The following is a 16,418-nucleotide window of genomic DNA, read 5'->3' on the forward strand; positions in this document are numbered from 1 at the left end:
CTTCCATCTTACACCATAACTTGCAAATATGCTGATGTGCTTTGAACAAACTGTTTAATTAATAGCCGAAATGAAAATACCAGTAATGTAGGCGAGTCCCGTTTACCACGTGCAGCACTTTGTAACATAGGTTTAGAAAAATGCTCCATAAATAAAATATAATTCGCCAAATTAAAATGATCAAAGTGAAGTGGAGGTTGTATTGCAGCTCTGTTTGCAAAGCTTACGTCCTCATTCTGAGCATTGTTGTATTGCCAGCTTTTAGGATTATGGTTAATTAATTTGACTTCAAAGATGCTAAAAGCTTTCGTAAAGGAACTGTTAAGATGGATCGTCTTCAGCAGGAAGAGGAAAAAACGAGTGGACCAGAGGGTGGGGAGCGTTTTCTACAACAGCCACTTCATTTCAACTCACTGTGATGATTAGTGAGCTTTTTTTCACATCGGTAATAGTGTCTGCAGTGATGTGGACGCTGTGCAGGTCAGTTTGTGGGTAAAATGTAAAGAAAACCAGAACGCAGGGATTTTCAGATCTCATAAACCAAACGTCAGAACACAGAAACATATCGAACCTTTTAACTGAGAAACGATATTATAAAATATTAACTCGATTCAAATTTGATATGTGCGACACGAGTGCAAGGGGCCAGACATCAGTATTGGATGCCCGAGCCATCCTCAGCCAAAGCTCATTTAAAATGGACTGAGGCAAAGTGGAAAACTGTTCTGTGGTCAGACGAACTGAAAATTTAAATTCTTTTTGGGAAACATGGACGCCACATCCTCCAGACTAAAGACGAGGAGGGGGGGGGGGCTTGTTATAAGCACTCAAGCCTCCGTCTCTGATGGTATGGAGGTGGATTAGTGTCTGTGGAGCTGGCACATCTGGAAAGGCTCTATCGATGCTGAAAGGTATATGCAGGTTTTAGAGCAACGTGTTTTTGTGTATTTCAGCAAAACCTTGTTAAATCGTGCAGAATCAGGGTGCTGAACTGGCCTGCCTGCTGTGTTTTTGGTTTCATGATGCATCATTAAAAGAAGACCCAGAACTGTTAAGCAGCTAAAATTCTTCAATCAGACAAGAATGGGACAGCATTCCTCTCTAAAGGTCCCACAGCTGGTCTCCACAGTTCCCAGATGGACTTTAGTTAAAAGATGAGGGCATGCTACACAGTAGGAAACACGACCCCGTCCCAGCTTTTTTGTGATGTGTCGCTGCCATCAAATTCAAAATTACTGATTTTATTTTCTTAGAATTTTCCCTGCTTAATTTCATTTTGCATTATTGTACCTAGGCAACCTAGAGAGTCTTAATCTATGCAAACCGGATAAATATTTGTTCAGTGTGCTGTCGGTAGCTTGCCAAAAGGCCATAACTCGCCTTTGGATTAAAGAGGATATTCCTACCATAGATGAATGGATTGATGTGATATATAATATTTTTGTTATGGAAAGAATAACTTTTAGGTTAAAGTGGCAGGCGGACTCATTTGAAGAATATTGGTTGAAATGGTTGAAATATGTACAAAATGGGAGGCCCGATTTTGTATAATGTCATTGTATTTCTTGGTTTGTTTGTTTGTTCTTGTGTTTTGTTTGGTTTTGTTTTGGTCCGTTTGTCTCTTCTGTTGTTGTTCGGTTTGGTTTTGCTTTCCCCCTCACGGTGATTAAATTGAATTTATTGTACATGTTGTATAAATAAGAAAACTAATAAAATAAAAATAAATTTAAAAAAAAAAAAAAAAGAATTTTCCCTGCTTAAACATTCAATATGTTCTATTGCTAATAAATTATGGGTTAATTAGATTTGTAAATGATTGTATTCAGGGGTTTTTTTCTCTTCCCGGTGTAGAAGTCTGTGGGAAAGTGGCCTTTGCCTTCGTTCTTACTGATTACAGCATGATGTTACTGTTGCAAATGATGGTCCTTATTAGACTGAGAATTGGGAATAAACCAGTGCGCGCCATTGACAAGCAATTTGTCAATCACAAGTCATCAGTGTGTGTGTTGTCCGAGGGTTTCACAGTCACCCCTCATTTAGGACGTCTGCTTCCAAAAAGATGCCAGTTTAAGACTTCAGAGTGGGACGTCACTGACGCCGTCCTTTATATACAGACTGTGGTGAAAAAACATTGGGTATGGAAGGTGAGCTTTTTGTAGTTCATCTTCTTAGATGTTGTAGTTTTAATGCAACGGACTCATATCAGCAACATCCGTTATGAGCTTATCAAGCAACCCAGCACACGTGCAGATTCTCTGAGCACTGTGGTGGTTTTCCCCAAGTCTCCTTCACCTCGTGATGTTTCCCATCAAGGAGAAACAACAACAACATAAACAACAACAAAAATGTGATTAGGGAAAAGCATTGGAGTTTTGTTTTTGTTTTGTTTTTTACTCTATTTGACCACAGCCTGTTGTTTCCATCCCATGTGAAGCTTTGTGTTTTTCACCCACTTGCTGTCCATTTTTTTTCTGGGTTTTCACCTGCTTGTTGGCTTTACTCACCACAAATGGCCAGACTGCAAAGTAACCACTTTTATTTCAACCTGTCACTGGTGACAAAATACTGTGAAGAAGACTTGAGTGCCTGCTCATTTTTCCATATTATGTTTCCAAGGAGCAAGACTCTTTTTTTCGAGCAATAATTCTCCGGTTCTCCGAAGCTCTTTCAAGTTCTTCTTTGGTAAATGAAAGACTGGCTGTCAAGAAGCCACAGTTAAGGACGGGAAATAGAGAAAAGGGCCAAATTACACAAGAACAGGACTGAAAATAAGGGTTAACAGATCTTTTATGGTCATTAATCCAAACTTGTAGTTTTTGGTTCAAATCGTCATCAGTATGTCTGCAGCAGGGGTAGGCAACTCTACCTTAGATGTTTTAGATGTGTCCTTGATCAAACACAGCTGATTCAAATGGCTAAATTACCTCCTCAACATGTCTTGAAGTTCTCCAGAGGCCTGGTAATGAACTAATCACTTGATTCAGGTGTGTTGACCCAGGGTGAGATCTAAAACCTACAGGACACCGGCACTCGAGGCCTGGCGTTGCCCACCCCTGGTCTACAGGCATCTGTAAAACACAGTGGAAGCTCTGTCTTGGTTTGGGGCTGACTAGCAACAGGTCCACTGTTTAGTGTAACAATGATCCCAAACACACAATCATTGCAGTACGAGTTCACCTGGAGAGAAAAATAAACCACAATGGCTCACTATCAGGCATGGATTGGCCTCCCCGGAGCCCAAACGTCAACACTATTGAAGTACTCGACAGAGAATTGAAGAGAAATCAGCCAACATCCAAAGAAGACAACACCTTTATGAAGCCTGGAGAACTGCATGTCTTCCAATAAGTTGCTGAAATAATTTCCCATTCTTGTAGCAAAATATAAAGAAATGATGGGTGGCTCAAGACTTTTGCACAGTATTGTATTGGCTTTTGCATTGCATGAATTCCACTAAAAGTATTCATGGATGTTCAGTATTGCGGGTGGCTGACGAACTAGAAACGAACATTTCTTGAGCAGTAAAAGTAGAGCTTCAAAACATCCTGCAGCTCAGTTACACTTAGAGTTTTCCTTCACCAAAAAGGTTTCATTTAGTATTCATTGTAATGAGAAAAAGGAGCAGGGAATGCTTTGGGAATAGGAGAGCTTACAGCTGGATGAATGATTCACCTCAGCCTTTTGTGAGCAGTGTGAATTTTGCTCTGTTGCCTCGTCAGTCAGCTTAATCTACCATTGGAACGTGAACTGCATCTCATGGCCTTCAGAAGCAACCAGGTCAGTGAAGGAAAGACTGACTGTTGGTCTCCTCACGCTAACATTTAACTTACAGTTTATCAGAGTGTCGCCTTGTTGAATGAGGAAGTATAAAATCTGCACAAGTCTATGTTAGTACGAAGGCATGGGGTCGATGGCAAAAATCAGAGGACAACAGTTGCTGCCTTAGTATTATAACGAGCGTTTAGGATCACATTTTTATTAGTATCTCATCTTACTGAACTCATATTTATGTTAGAGTTTAAAGGAAGTATCAGTTTGAACTAACTTGACATGCTTGTCTTTGGAGATGTAGGCAGAGGAAGCCTGTGACAGACTGGAGACCTGTCCAGGGTGTGCTCCACCTCTGCACAGCTGGGATAGGCTCCAGCCCCCCTGCACAACCCTGAACTGGATAAACAGAACAGGATGGATGGATTTTTAAATGACCTGAAAGCTTCGTGTAAAAATGGTTCTTTTACAACTAGAAAATGTCAAATAACTGTAATCAGTATTTTGAATACTAATATTTTGTTATCATGTGACAATTTTAAAATAGGGGAAAATTACAGCAGTGTCTGGACTCATGGAGCGGTTTCAGCTCACCGTTTAACTGTTTGGCTACAGCTTTACTGGTTTGGCCCTCTCACTGCTCTCCTATTGTGCCCGGCCAAATCGAGCTGCTATTTTCAGATGAAACACCTCCGAAAATTCATTGAACACGATCTGCTCTGTGCCAGTCAGTTTATGGAGGGAGGGAAAGGTTACATGTAATAGAGTTGTATAATTAAAATATGTAAAGATGTCAAAATATCACAATATCAGTGATTACAAATGGGTTACATCTTTATTTCTTTCAGAAAAAAGGGTTTTAAACAATGTAAAACATTCATATTTTTGCTTTTCACCATGCTGGAGTCTCTTCCTTTGGCATCTTTTCTACAGTCCTGGTCAGTAAAACCATTGGGGACTAATGTGAGTGAAACATCACCAAGGGTAGGACGGCTTACAAGGAACTAGGACAAGAACTCCTTTCAGTGCCTGAAATTCATTAAAAGACCAAACATGACTGTACATATAAATATAAATATTGGAAATATTCTCACTCAGATACTTGAGGAAACAGATGGTGCACGACTCTCCTGCTTTAATAACCAGTTAAAAACATGTTTGCAAAGACATGAAAAGTAACCACATGTAAAAAGAGTAAACACTGCAGTAACCTGTTAGTGCTGTTGTTATTGTGTGCACCAGTTTTAGGGTGGGCGATATGGCCTAAAATTCATATCGCGATATAATTTCAAGCATGTGCAGTAACGATATATATCACGATATATTCTTTTCTTCTGTATAACGTATTTTCCACACTATAAGGACTTAAAATCCTTTAATTTTCTCAAAAATTGAAAGTGTGCCTTATGTATGAATTCTGGTTGTGCTTACTGACCTCGAACCGATTTTGGCTGCAGAAATCTGTTAAAAATGTTTTAGTACAACTTTGGTAAGCTGCACTGCTTGATGGATTGTCAGAGCATTACGGCTGCCGTAGTGAGGAGCTTCACGGAGTAATCTGGGTCCAAAACTCCGTCTGTTTCAGGTCCCAAAGTCAAACGAACACTGAGAGTTAAAACTGTCTAAATTCTTTCATCTTTAATAAAATCATCAGCGTTGCTGCTTTATCAGGTGTAACAATTAAGTTTAACATCCAGGCATCCATGAAAACAGAATTTATTACATTTAACGGAGTTAGAAGTTAACAGGAAGTTAGCTCGCTAGTTTCCACCTAAACATTTCATACCATGTTCTGACTGAGAGATTTTTGAAACTAATTAAAACGTACAGCTCTGCTACCACTTCCAACATAAATGAAGACAGAAAACTAAACCGCAGTGGTGTTTGCAGGGTTACTGAATTTGGACTAGCTGGTATATAATGTGCTACGTGATTGCTAGCAACACAGCTATGTTAGCATAACATTAGCACAGTGAAGCTGGAGGATGAACGCCAACTTTTTTTCCACTCGATAAAAGTTAACGTGAGGGATTCTGGTGGTTAGAGACAAATGCAGTCGCATAGCAGGATGCTATACACGGGCAAACTTCAGTCAGGAGAACAACTGAGATTATTCATCCACAATATGAGGTTAGTCATTAATATACTGCAACAACATGGGAATAGAGCAGCTGCGAGAGAATTCAACATTAATGAATCAATGTTACAGACGTGGAAGAAGCGCAGTTTTTGGCTTTCCCCATATTTCAAAAGTGCTTCATCTCTTTGCTATGACTGTCGCCCGCCATAATTTGCAGATGATAATGGTTTTAGCCACTGCCATGCTTTCGACCAATTGCTTTCGACCAAAACAGGCGCAGCCTGATGACATCATCAACATGCGCTATTGCGATAGAGCGATATAGTCAAAATTTCTATCGTTGGCCAAATTTATATCGTTTCTATCGTATATCGTTTATATCACCCACCCCTAACCAGTTTATGGTTTAAATGTTTTTATTTATGTAAAGGAAAACACAAGAACCAGACACGGGGCAACAATTCACCGTAGACTCCAGTATAACGTAATAAGGTACTCGAGTATTCTGTATCACTTTTGGATAATTTCTCTCACCTTCCCCATCCCTGCTGAGTCAGCACACAGGCATGATTAACTCTTCAGTCTCTTTTATGTGTTTAGCTGGTTACAGATGCAGAGTCGGGGTTGATGATTGTGTCTGATATCAGGCGTCTTTTGGGTCTTTTGTTTGAGAAACTAACCTGCTTAATGTGCTTTTTTTGTATTTCTAAGACCTTCGAGTTTAATACCTCAGATGTGTTTCAGCAGGGTTTCTGCCCACATGAAACATTATTTTAAAACTAGTTCGCAAACTAGCAACAGCACTTTGAAACTTGCGTTGGGGAAAGTGTCTCACAGCTGAGATAAAACGTCCTAACACTGGAGCTCTGCTCCTTGCTTGTAAACCTGGCTGCACGTGCACAGCGACAGTGCAGAGGAGAGGACCGAGGCGCTGCTGCCGACTGAGATCACAGCGCCGTGTGTTTGCATGTGGTGGAGTTTAACAGATTAACAACAAAAGATTCAGTGGTGGTATGAACTCTATGTAAATATTTTGGGGGGAAAAGGACAAAGAAAACGATAAAAGGAAGAAAAAAACACTCTTCTGTTAGAGCCGTTGTTGCCTTTCTGAGTAATTCCTCTGCTTCTTCCACTTATTAGACGGGACATGTCTAATAAGTGAAATCTAAACCCACGGTAAGAAGTAACATGTTAGATTGTCCTCTCAAGTAATCGGTTCATTTATTATTTCACCATATTTACCACATTTCTCTCGTCTTTTTCTTGCTGAAAATATTTTTATAAACCCAGATGAAGTTTTACTCTTTCTCTGCATGTTAATGCAGCTAAATTTAATTTTATTTGCACTTTACAGTCAGTTTTATTTACAGTGATGTGAAAACCTGAGTATACTTTTAGAACCATCTGTAACAGCAGTAACTTCAAATGTTCTCATATCATTATTATTAGATCATTATCACACTTTGTGGCTCGCTCTTCTAAAAGTTCATGGAGGTTTGGAGACATATTCATGCACAGCTCTCTTAACATCTCGCTGCAGCATTTCAGCCTGTTTGAGGTCTTTGAGAGCTTTAATATTTAACAAGGAGCCTGACGATGAAGGTAAAGATTCTGCAGTATTACACAGAAGATCCTCCACGAGCAATCACAGAGGAAGAACTGCCCACTATTAATAGCAAAGCCATAAAGTATTCTAACTCAGTAGGTATTACTGTAATGTAACAGGTTACTTTAAACTGCAGTAAATATGTTGCATTTCTTTTGAAAAATAATGTTACCTAATGCTATTGTAATTTAACAGTGGGATATATAAAAGCAACCTCCACCGAGTGCCAAACAAAGTGCACAACAGGAGTTGGTGGAGACCAAAGTCAATCTTTGCTGTCATAACATCAGACATTTTATTTCATTGTAGTTTTGGCTTTAAATTAAGATCGTTGATTAAGCAGACAGGACACTTAAAAACTGAATATTATACACAAGATTTGTCTGGATTTGGTTCACTCAGCATCACTTTCAGCCACAGCAGGAAACTGTCAGCAGAAAAGCTCTTATGAACTCCCAGTACACTCCCTGTACTCGGCACCAAGTGCCAAACAGACAGAGTTAGCAACACAGACAGCAGTATTTCATCGACCAAGTATTTCTCTCCGGAGTTGGAGGAGAAACTGAGCTAAAACAGTAAATATTGCACTTATATTTGCCAGGCAGACACAAACAAAACTCCGAATGAGCACAAATGATGCTCTATAAGTGTAAATACCCAAGTCTATCGTGTTAAACATTAGGGAAAAGCTTTTAAACCAAATCATATAACTCTACTGTAATAAAACACATAATAGGTTGGAATCAGCTCAACATACCGTCGACTGTTTTCAATCATCCTGAACGCTGCAAAGCCAGCGAGATGGAAGCAACCATTTGGGATTACTCGACATCGTGTAATTCATATAAAAATAGATAAAAATGCCCTCTAATCAGGGGTAGGCGGCACACCTCCTCCGGTTGCACTTCTTGAATGGATAAACCGCACTCCTTTTATAACACAGAAGCTACTAATCCACAGGCTTCATTCACTACAGTTTACACCGTGCGTCTTGATTTTGGTGCAATGTTTCGCTGATTTTGTCGGGAGTAGAAATAAATTGCCACGCTGCGCTCTTTCTTCACACCTGCATGTATCAGCGCATAGTTGGAGAAGGAAGGATGACCCGTTGATAGCGAGACGGAGGGAGAGAGTAAGAAACCAAAACACTGGAGTTCCTCTGGCTCCAAAAGCCGGTCACCATAGACCAGGGGTGGGCAACTCCAGGCCTCGAGGGCCGGTGTCCTGCAGGTTTTAGATCTCACCTTGGGTCAACACACCTGAATCAAATGATTAGTTCATTACCAGGCCTCTGGAGAACTTCAGGACATGTTGAGGAGCTAATTTAGCCGTTTAAATCAGCTGTGTTGGTTCAAGGACACATCTAAAACCTGCAGGGACACCAGCCCTCGAGGCCTGGAGTTGCCCACCGCTGCCTCTTGTGTTAAATGAACCAAATGTACTAATAAACATCTTGAGGCCACAACAGTTTCCTCCTTTCGTAATCGATGCATTGTGGTCAAACTCCACCTGAATACTGGTAAGGCTTAAAGTTGGGGGCGTGGCTACTGTGATGGGTGTCCTATCATTGGACTGCTCCACTGTGTTTGTGCTGTTGGTGCCATTTGGAGCGTTTTAATGGAATCATGTGACAATGTGGCCGCGGTGTGAGTGAACAGTGCTCCGGTTTTTGATGAGTGACATTGTATTACTTCATTATTCTGTAGAGACGTGTCTCAGTATCTGCACACTCGATCAGTGTCAGCTGACAAATATGATCCCTTCTGGCTCAGACTGGCAGCAACCTAACACTGAGGTGACATCACGTCACTATGTCCGTGAACTAACGGCTTAAATGAATATGGCTTCCGACCTCCGTGATCCTCCGCCACATTAAAGCAGATTCTGGAGGGAAAATTCCTCCATTTGAATTCATAACTCTGTGGCAGGTGGAAATGAATTGCTTTCTGGTGCTGCTCTGGATTTTACGCGGTCTGCAAATCACTGAGCGCCTCCACACCCTCTCACTGTGCAGTGGATGGAGTTAGGCTCATTTGGGTGAAGTTTTAATTTGACCAAACGGCCCCTAAATGCTCAAAAAACATGATTTTTAGACAAGTTGAGAATAAATGGGGCCTTTTGGAGCATTAATGCATTTTGTGGCACAAACATTTTGTTTTTGATAGAAAGGATCAAGAGATACGGTTGCATTTTTAGATTCTGTGTTACTGGTTCTGATGTTGCTGAAATATATTCCTGAGAGCATTAGAGACATCGCAGCACCTAAGCCACTTTACAGGAGCTGCCATTTTAATTTCAGGCATGAAGCGAGCAGCAGACAGCATCATTTTCAACCCCCACAACTGGCTGCTTCTTCTACACGCGTCGAGGCTTCTGTTGAAATGTAACCATCTTTCTAATGTCTCCTTATCACTTTAAAAAATTGCTTTAAAAAGGAGGAAGTGCTGTGGTAAATCCTCGATGTACCATTCATCGTGCACATTAGCAGATTGTTGGTGTTTTGGGGCTAAATCAGCTTCAGTGTAAGAAACACTAAAGGACACGAGTGTTTTTCTTTTTTCCATTTAGACGTATTTTTTAGATCAGTTGTCAAAGCTTAAATAAAATTAAATAACTATTTTACCCATTTAGCTCCATACACTTCTACTCATCTCATGAGCGCCCCTGATGAAATGCAGCCCCGTGGTTTTAACAGGAAGTGGAATGGTTCTCCTGGACAGGCTCTGGTTTAACTTAAACAGCGATGGCATGTCAGTGCTGAGCTACCTTCACCCTGAGGGGGAAGTGGAGTTTTCAAATGATGCTAACAAATGCTGGCAGCCACACAAATTAAAAGGTGTGGTTTCGTTTCATTAAGTCAGACTGCATCAGTTCACTTTACTTTGGAAACCGACGGTGACAGTGAACGCTGCACAGTATGTGACACTTTCCTTTGTGTAAAGAGTAAACAGGGAGGGTGGTGAAGCACTGTCAAAACAACTGGGATTTCAGTTCAGCGTAAGTGTGGTTTTAATTTGATGCTGATTAAGCAGACGCGACACTTAAGAAAGAGCTGATTATTGTGCACAAGATGTGTCTGCAGGGGGAAAAGGAAAGATGAAAGAAGGACGAGGAACGGGATGAAAAGGGAATGAGACCAAAGAGGACTTACAACATCTGCTGGCCTGCATCATGTCTGTCCACGTGCCGTTGGGTAAGCACTTCCTGACCTTCGGTCCCACGATCACTCGGTTGCCTCTGCAGATGTACTCGATCTCATAATCCACAGGCAGGATCTGCACACTGCGGATCTGTGACGAGAACAGGGGCAGAGATCAGGGGAAGGAAAGTGTGATTGATGGTCTCTCATGCAAGTTTTTCTCCTTCACTTAAGAAGCCTCTTCGTTCTGTGTCACGGCGCCATATGGCCACGACAGTAAAGCTCGACGAGGGAAAACATTTTAGTGTGATACTGTCTGAGCTGATGTGCTGTCACTCTCTGAATTACATCGTCTCTGCCTGTAGGGACGGAAACATAGGCGAGGGGAAAAAGGTTTATGTTTCATTTTAAATGGCTTTGGTCATAGCTGCATACAGTTTTATTTACAGCAGTTTGACACTAAGGAACCGTTTTCATGTTGATCTGCTGAGGAAGAAAAGCTTCACTGCTTGCAGTTTACAGTTTACAGTGCATGTGCAATCATTTTATCCCAGTAAAGCCTGAACGATGGAATAACTGCAAGAAAATTCAAATTTTGCAAAGCAGAATGTTTAATGGAGCCTCTGACAAATGAAATAAAAGATTCAATTAAATATCAATTTGATTAAATGAGATTTAATTGGATCATGTTATGCTACATTAATTTCTCCGTTTGTTTATGTTAAACAAATATATAAGGGAGTTGGGTTTTTAAAAAAGAAAAATCACACAATGATGAAGATCTCATGGATCAAATATGACACTCTTGACATTAAAGGATTAACTATTGTAACGACTGTCACATTTGAAAACTTCACAGATGTGCCATTGGTTAGATATCAGTTAGTACCGATTTGAAATGTGGCCACCTTAATCCAAAAAGCTTCTAATATCAAACGTTTGCCCAGTATTTGCAAAGATGATAAATATATTTATCTGAATCAGGAAGACATGTGTGTCTAAAGTAAATCTTTTCTATGTGATGTAATAGTGTGGCTGTATTTCTATAATCCTCAAGTAGAATAAAATATTTTTGGGATTTTTTTTTGCCCCCAACCTTTAAGAGGGACAGTTTACACCAAAAATCAAATTGACATATTTTTCCTCTGGCCTGTAAAACTGTTTATTTATCCAGACTGTTTTCTTGCTAGCTTCCCTATTTTGGGAACATCAGCTGTAGAAATGTCTGCTTCCTTTTGAATATAATGGAACGAAATGGCACTCGCCTTATGGTGTTTACATAAGGTATTGCACAAATTCTACAGCAGATCTCATGACCCAGTTAATCAAATAAATAAATAAATAAATAAATCACTGTCCGAAGGAATCGGGCATCAACAGAGGCTCGTGACAAACACGCAGATAGCTGGGATGTTAGCTAGCTAGGACTAAGTACTAGCTAAAAGCAGGAACTGCAGGAAGACATCTAGCAAGAAGTGGCGTCCTCTGTGGTGGCATCCCTCTGTGGTGGCGTCCTCTGTGGTGGCGTCCCTCTGTGGTGGCGTCCTCTGTGGTGGCGTCCCTCTGTGGTGGCGTCCTCTGTGGTGGCGTCCCTCGGAGCCAACCTCAGTGCTTTCATCCTCACCTTGGCAGGAGCAGACAACTCAGCAACCAAGCTGAAGCAATACCAGGGCCCGATAGGAAGTCTGAAGCAGTTTGACTTGTTTCTTTTTCTAAAATATGAATGTTTAATATACAAACTCATAAAATTGATGCAGCAAAGGCTGACCTATGAAACATATATTTTTTAAGCAAAACTTCAAGATTTTCCACAGAGCCACTAAATTCTGAATGACTTGATAAGTCAGTGGATCTCCAACTTGTTCTGGCATACCCTCACTTAAAGAAGAGAAAAAGAAACTTTAATAATACCACACTCTATTTTTTTCAAAAACATTAAAAATAAAATGTTGAATTTTTAGAGAAATAAAGCTCGGGATGATAGCACAGGCAAACACTCAAACACAAGCTTATTTTCATTCTGTTTTTTCGTCACCAGCTGACCTGCGGTGGCTCCACAGCTTGAGAAACACTGTGATACAGTAAGTTCTCTAAAACTGTACCATTAGCTTAAAGTTGTAATAACCAGATAATATTGATGGAGCTTTCTTTTTCTAAATGAACAGAGTTCCCTTTAACCCTTTAAAGCCGGTCAGAGCAGCACGCTCTGTTTTGCGTAACTATTTTCAAATCCCGGTAGCTCTGCAACCACGTAAGCTAGCGCAATAATTTTTTTTGCATATGAAACCGGAGGAGTTGTACTTACATCTTATGCCATCAGCTTGTCCTCGGTCACAGTTTCCTTCCACATATAGCTTTGCAAAAACTGCATAAAAAGCGCTTGAAGCAACAAAAACATAATATTCCAGAAACACGCTTTGCCGATTCGATCAGCTGTTCATAACACTTCCTACCTTGGAATAGACGTCAGCGCGAACTATCGCATGTCCGCCATTACCTGCCCGAAACCGGAAGTGACGTCATTTCGCGGAAATGTAGTTTTTTTTTTACCATCAGGGCCTCATGAGCCTTTATTGGTGTTTTTAAAAGTTATGTTTGACTTTCTGACTTTCTGTGTCGTTTCTGGGATGCTTAGGACTCATATTGCACTGCTGGAAATAGTTTATTTTGATGCATATGCTGCTTTTTTGCAAATTTGCATTATAATATTTATTTTTGTTTTTCCCTCAGTATATAAAAATTGGTGTATTTCAAAAATAAAACTATGAAGACACTTAAAATAAATTTCCTGTGGTGGGAAACTATTTTGTGCAACTTTTTTGTATTTACAGTTTTGAGGGATAAGCCTCTTAAATTTCTCTAACTAGAAATATATGTTAAAAAACAAAAACGATTTTCAATTTTTTTGTAGTTTATTGCACTTTTTTGCAATTTATGTAATTACTATGCACTTAATGCAGACATATTATTAAGATTTGGGCTGTAATGGTTGTATTGATGTATAGCAACTTGAAATGCTCCCAAAAATGTCACTACAGCATGTAAAAATATAATATAAGCTCTGGCGGACTTGATTCTATGGTAGGTCTTAAAGGGTTAAAGCTATAAAAAAACAACAGTTTTCATGTGGAACCACTAAACTCTCGATTTCTATTCAACTGATCTTCAGCCATAAAAATCCATAGTTTGTCCAACTAATGTCAGACTCAACGTGTTTGTGAAGTGATGTTTATCTGTTTGGGAAAATGAAGTCTGGGGCATTTTAAGATTTTGCTTGAGATTCTGTAGTCTGGTTATGCTGTTAAGTGCTTTGAGTGGTCAGTGAGGCCGACCGCTAATTTGATGTAAATGACAGCTTCGGCTGACTATCGACTGAATGGAACTGCGAATAAATCAGAGCTGGAAGTCAGAATAGTCGGAGAACTTTGTGAACACGTTGATTTGAGAATCAGGTAACCTAGAATTTTCTTATTGATACCACAGGTGCATCTACTTGACCTCAAGGTCAAGGTCACAGGACAAGTTTTCTGAAAACCTTTAACTCGAAAGATGTCAGTACTCTTTTGTGCTGAGGAAAAGGTCAAAACAAAACACAGCTGATACACTTTTATTTTATGATCATCCAGCAAAAACAGCATCAAAAGGCTATTTGACTTATAAACAATCAAAAACCACAATGGTCATAAAGCAATAATACCAGTCGTAGGAGATGCCTGCGCTCTCAGTGGTTTATGTTTATTAGAATTTAACACGTGTTATTCCTGGTTCTTGCTTAGCCATGTGCTTTTTGAATTGATATGCTGAATAAAGTCACTAAGGCTCATGTGCACCCCACTAAGATCGACTGAGACCTGGGAATTATGTGTTCTCAAACTTGTACTTCCAGAGGATTTGTGCCACCTAACAATTTCTACTGGCTGGAGGTTGAGGGGAGGGTGAGGGGTAGCAACCTCCTGCAGGGGTAGCCACCAGTGTTTTTAAATTATATATAACCAATCACAACAGGATCATTCTTTATATCAAGCAACAAGGCAATCTTACTTGAGTTAATAAAGTGGATTTGTCTTAATGGCAGCAGGTCATTGCTGCATTTTTCTCTGAAGCATCATTATTATTTCTGCTATTAATGACACTATAAACGTGGCTCATGCTGAGAAATCCAGCTTTAAAAATCCCTCCATTTTTTACACTCCTCCCAGCTCACTCTAACCTGCTCAGCTCCTCTGACTGACACTGCACTACAAACTCCATTCAACCTTTAAAATATTCACAACACTTTGAACTCCCAGTGCTCTATATTGTCTTTTATGTTTCTGAAGGAATTAAGTAAAAAGTGACTTACTTTTGAGTATGAAATAGACTTTTTCCTGAGCCGCTCTCAGTGTCACAGTACTGCCAAACACTCCTTTCATATAATCTCTGTATAAGCACATGCTCAGCTACTTCTGCTGCAACTGAGCCGACTCATTGTTTCTCATTTGGTGTCAACTTGGTCGCCTCGGCACCGTCCAGAGTCCAAAAGTAAAGAGTTTGATTGAATCGCTCAACATCCACTTCCTGTTCTGATCCCTCTCTGTTATCAGAGCTGGTTGGTGTATCCGTGTGTGTGCGCTTTGCCCTTAAATCCTGTTTTAACACACTGCCATGTTCCCATCCACTGCCCACGTCAGTGACTGTAGTGACTGTTTAAAAGCCACCGAGGGACTGCTCTTCAGAAACTGAAGTGACGCATGCTTTCAATCAAACTGCCAAGTTTCCATCATCAAAGCGCAAACAGTCATCACTGTTTCCGAGATGTTTAAAACAATTTTCAGGCTTGTGTGCCGCCCTGTGCTCTGAGTCAGATATACACAAAAAGTGTTGTTGTACTGTTTAAACTTCACTTTATGTAGCAGCGTTTAGTAAAGGGTCAAAAAGTTTGAGCATTAAAAACTATTTCAAGTATCTAACGTCAAGAATAATAAATTACCGGATCACAATTATTGATGCATTGATGTGTTTAACACTTAAATCTTCCTGATATACAGAATCAAGTATTATTGGATTTTTACAAAGTTATGTATCTGCATCCAAAATGTGATATAGTATGAGTAAGTGGTGGTATAACATGGAAATACTTAAGTGCATTACCACTACTTTAGTAAAGTACTTGAGTAAACGTACTAATTAACTTTCCAACACTGGCCCTGTCCACACACTCATATCATTGGGCACTTTAAGATAACAGTACTCCAGCAAACATCATCAAAATCAAGGCCTGTGGGACAAATCCATCCCCATGCACGCTTTAATCCAGCTGGCACATCACTTTAAGCGCTTGATAAAACTTTGGCCTGCCAGGTTGTAGCTGTAGTTTGCACAGCGCTGCGGCACCCTGTACACAGCTCGAGTAAACAGAGGCTTCAGAAAGTCGCTGAACTGGAACGAGGCGTGCAGCTACAGCAAAAAAGATCTCTGAGAGCCCAATCGCAGAGTTTTTGGAACTGTTAAATTGAATGTTTGTGTGAAGCCAGTTTCATGGTAGCATGTTGGGCCGTATGTCAGAGCTAAACTAGATCATTAAGGATCTTTTGCTTTTTAAATTTTCACATTAAATTTCATAAGAAACTATTACAATGTCATGTTCAAGGTTGTGAAACATGCTCTGTGGGACTGTTGAGCATATGGGAGCTGTGGAAGTTTTGGATGCAATTTTTATATCTTAAGCAGAAACTTCTTGGGTTGAAAAATGAAGCCGGTGCCAAAATCTGCAATTCCACTAATAGCCATGTGCAAAACTCCACATAGACGCCCACATTATGTCCAACTTTACTGCAAAAGTAAAC

The 16,418-nt window shown here is 40.1% G+C and overlaps 1 protein-coding gene across 3 annotated transcripts in view; it reads right to left on the reverse strand.

Moving 5' to 3' along the window:
* gabbr1a (gamma-aminobutyric acid (GABA) B receptor, 1a) overlaps positions 1-16,418 on the reverse strand; it is a 164,446-nt gene that overhangs the window by 142,833 nt on the left and 5,195 nt on the right. For all 3 annotated transcript variants that reach the window (XM_087848516.1, XM_087848517.1, XM_087848518.1), the window contains one exon: positions 10,606-10,744. In XM_087848516.1, coding sequence (XP_087704642.1) covers positions 10,606-10,744 — 139 coding nt within the window. The remainder of the gene's footprint in view (positions 1-10,605; positions 10,745-16,418) is intronic.

The sequence above is a fragment of the Neolamprologus brichardi genome, chromosome 11, assembly GCF_056152115.1.
Source record: "Neolamprologus brichardi isolate AB-2024 chromosome 11, ASM5615211v1, whole genome shotgun sequence".
Lineage (NCBI taxonomy): Eukaryota > Metazoa > Chordata > Actinopteri > Cichliformes > Cichlidae > Neolamprologus > Neolamprologus brichardi.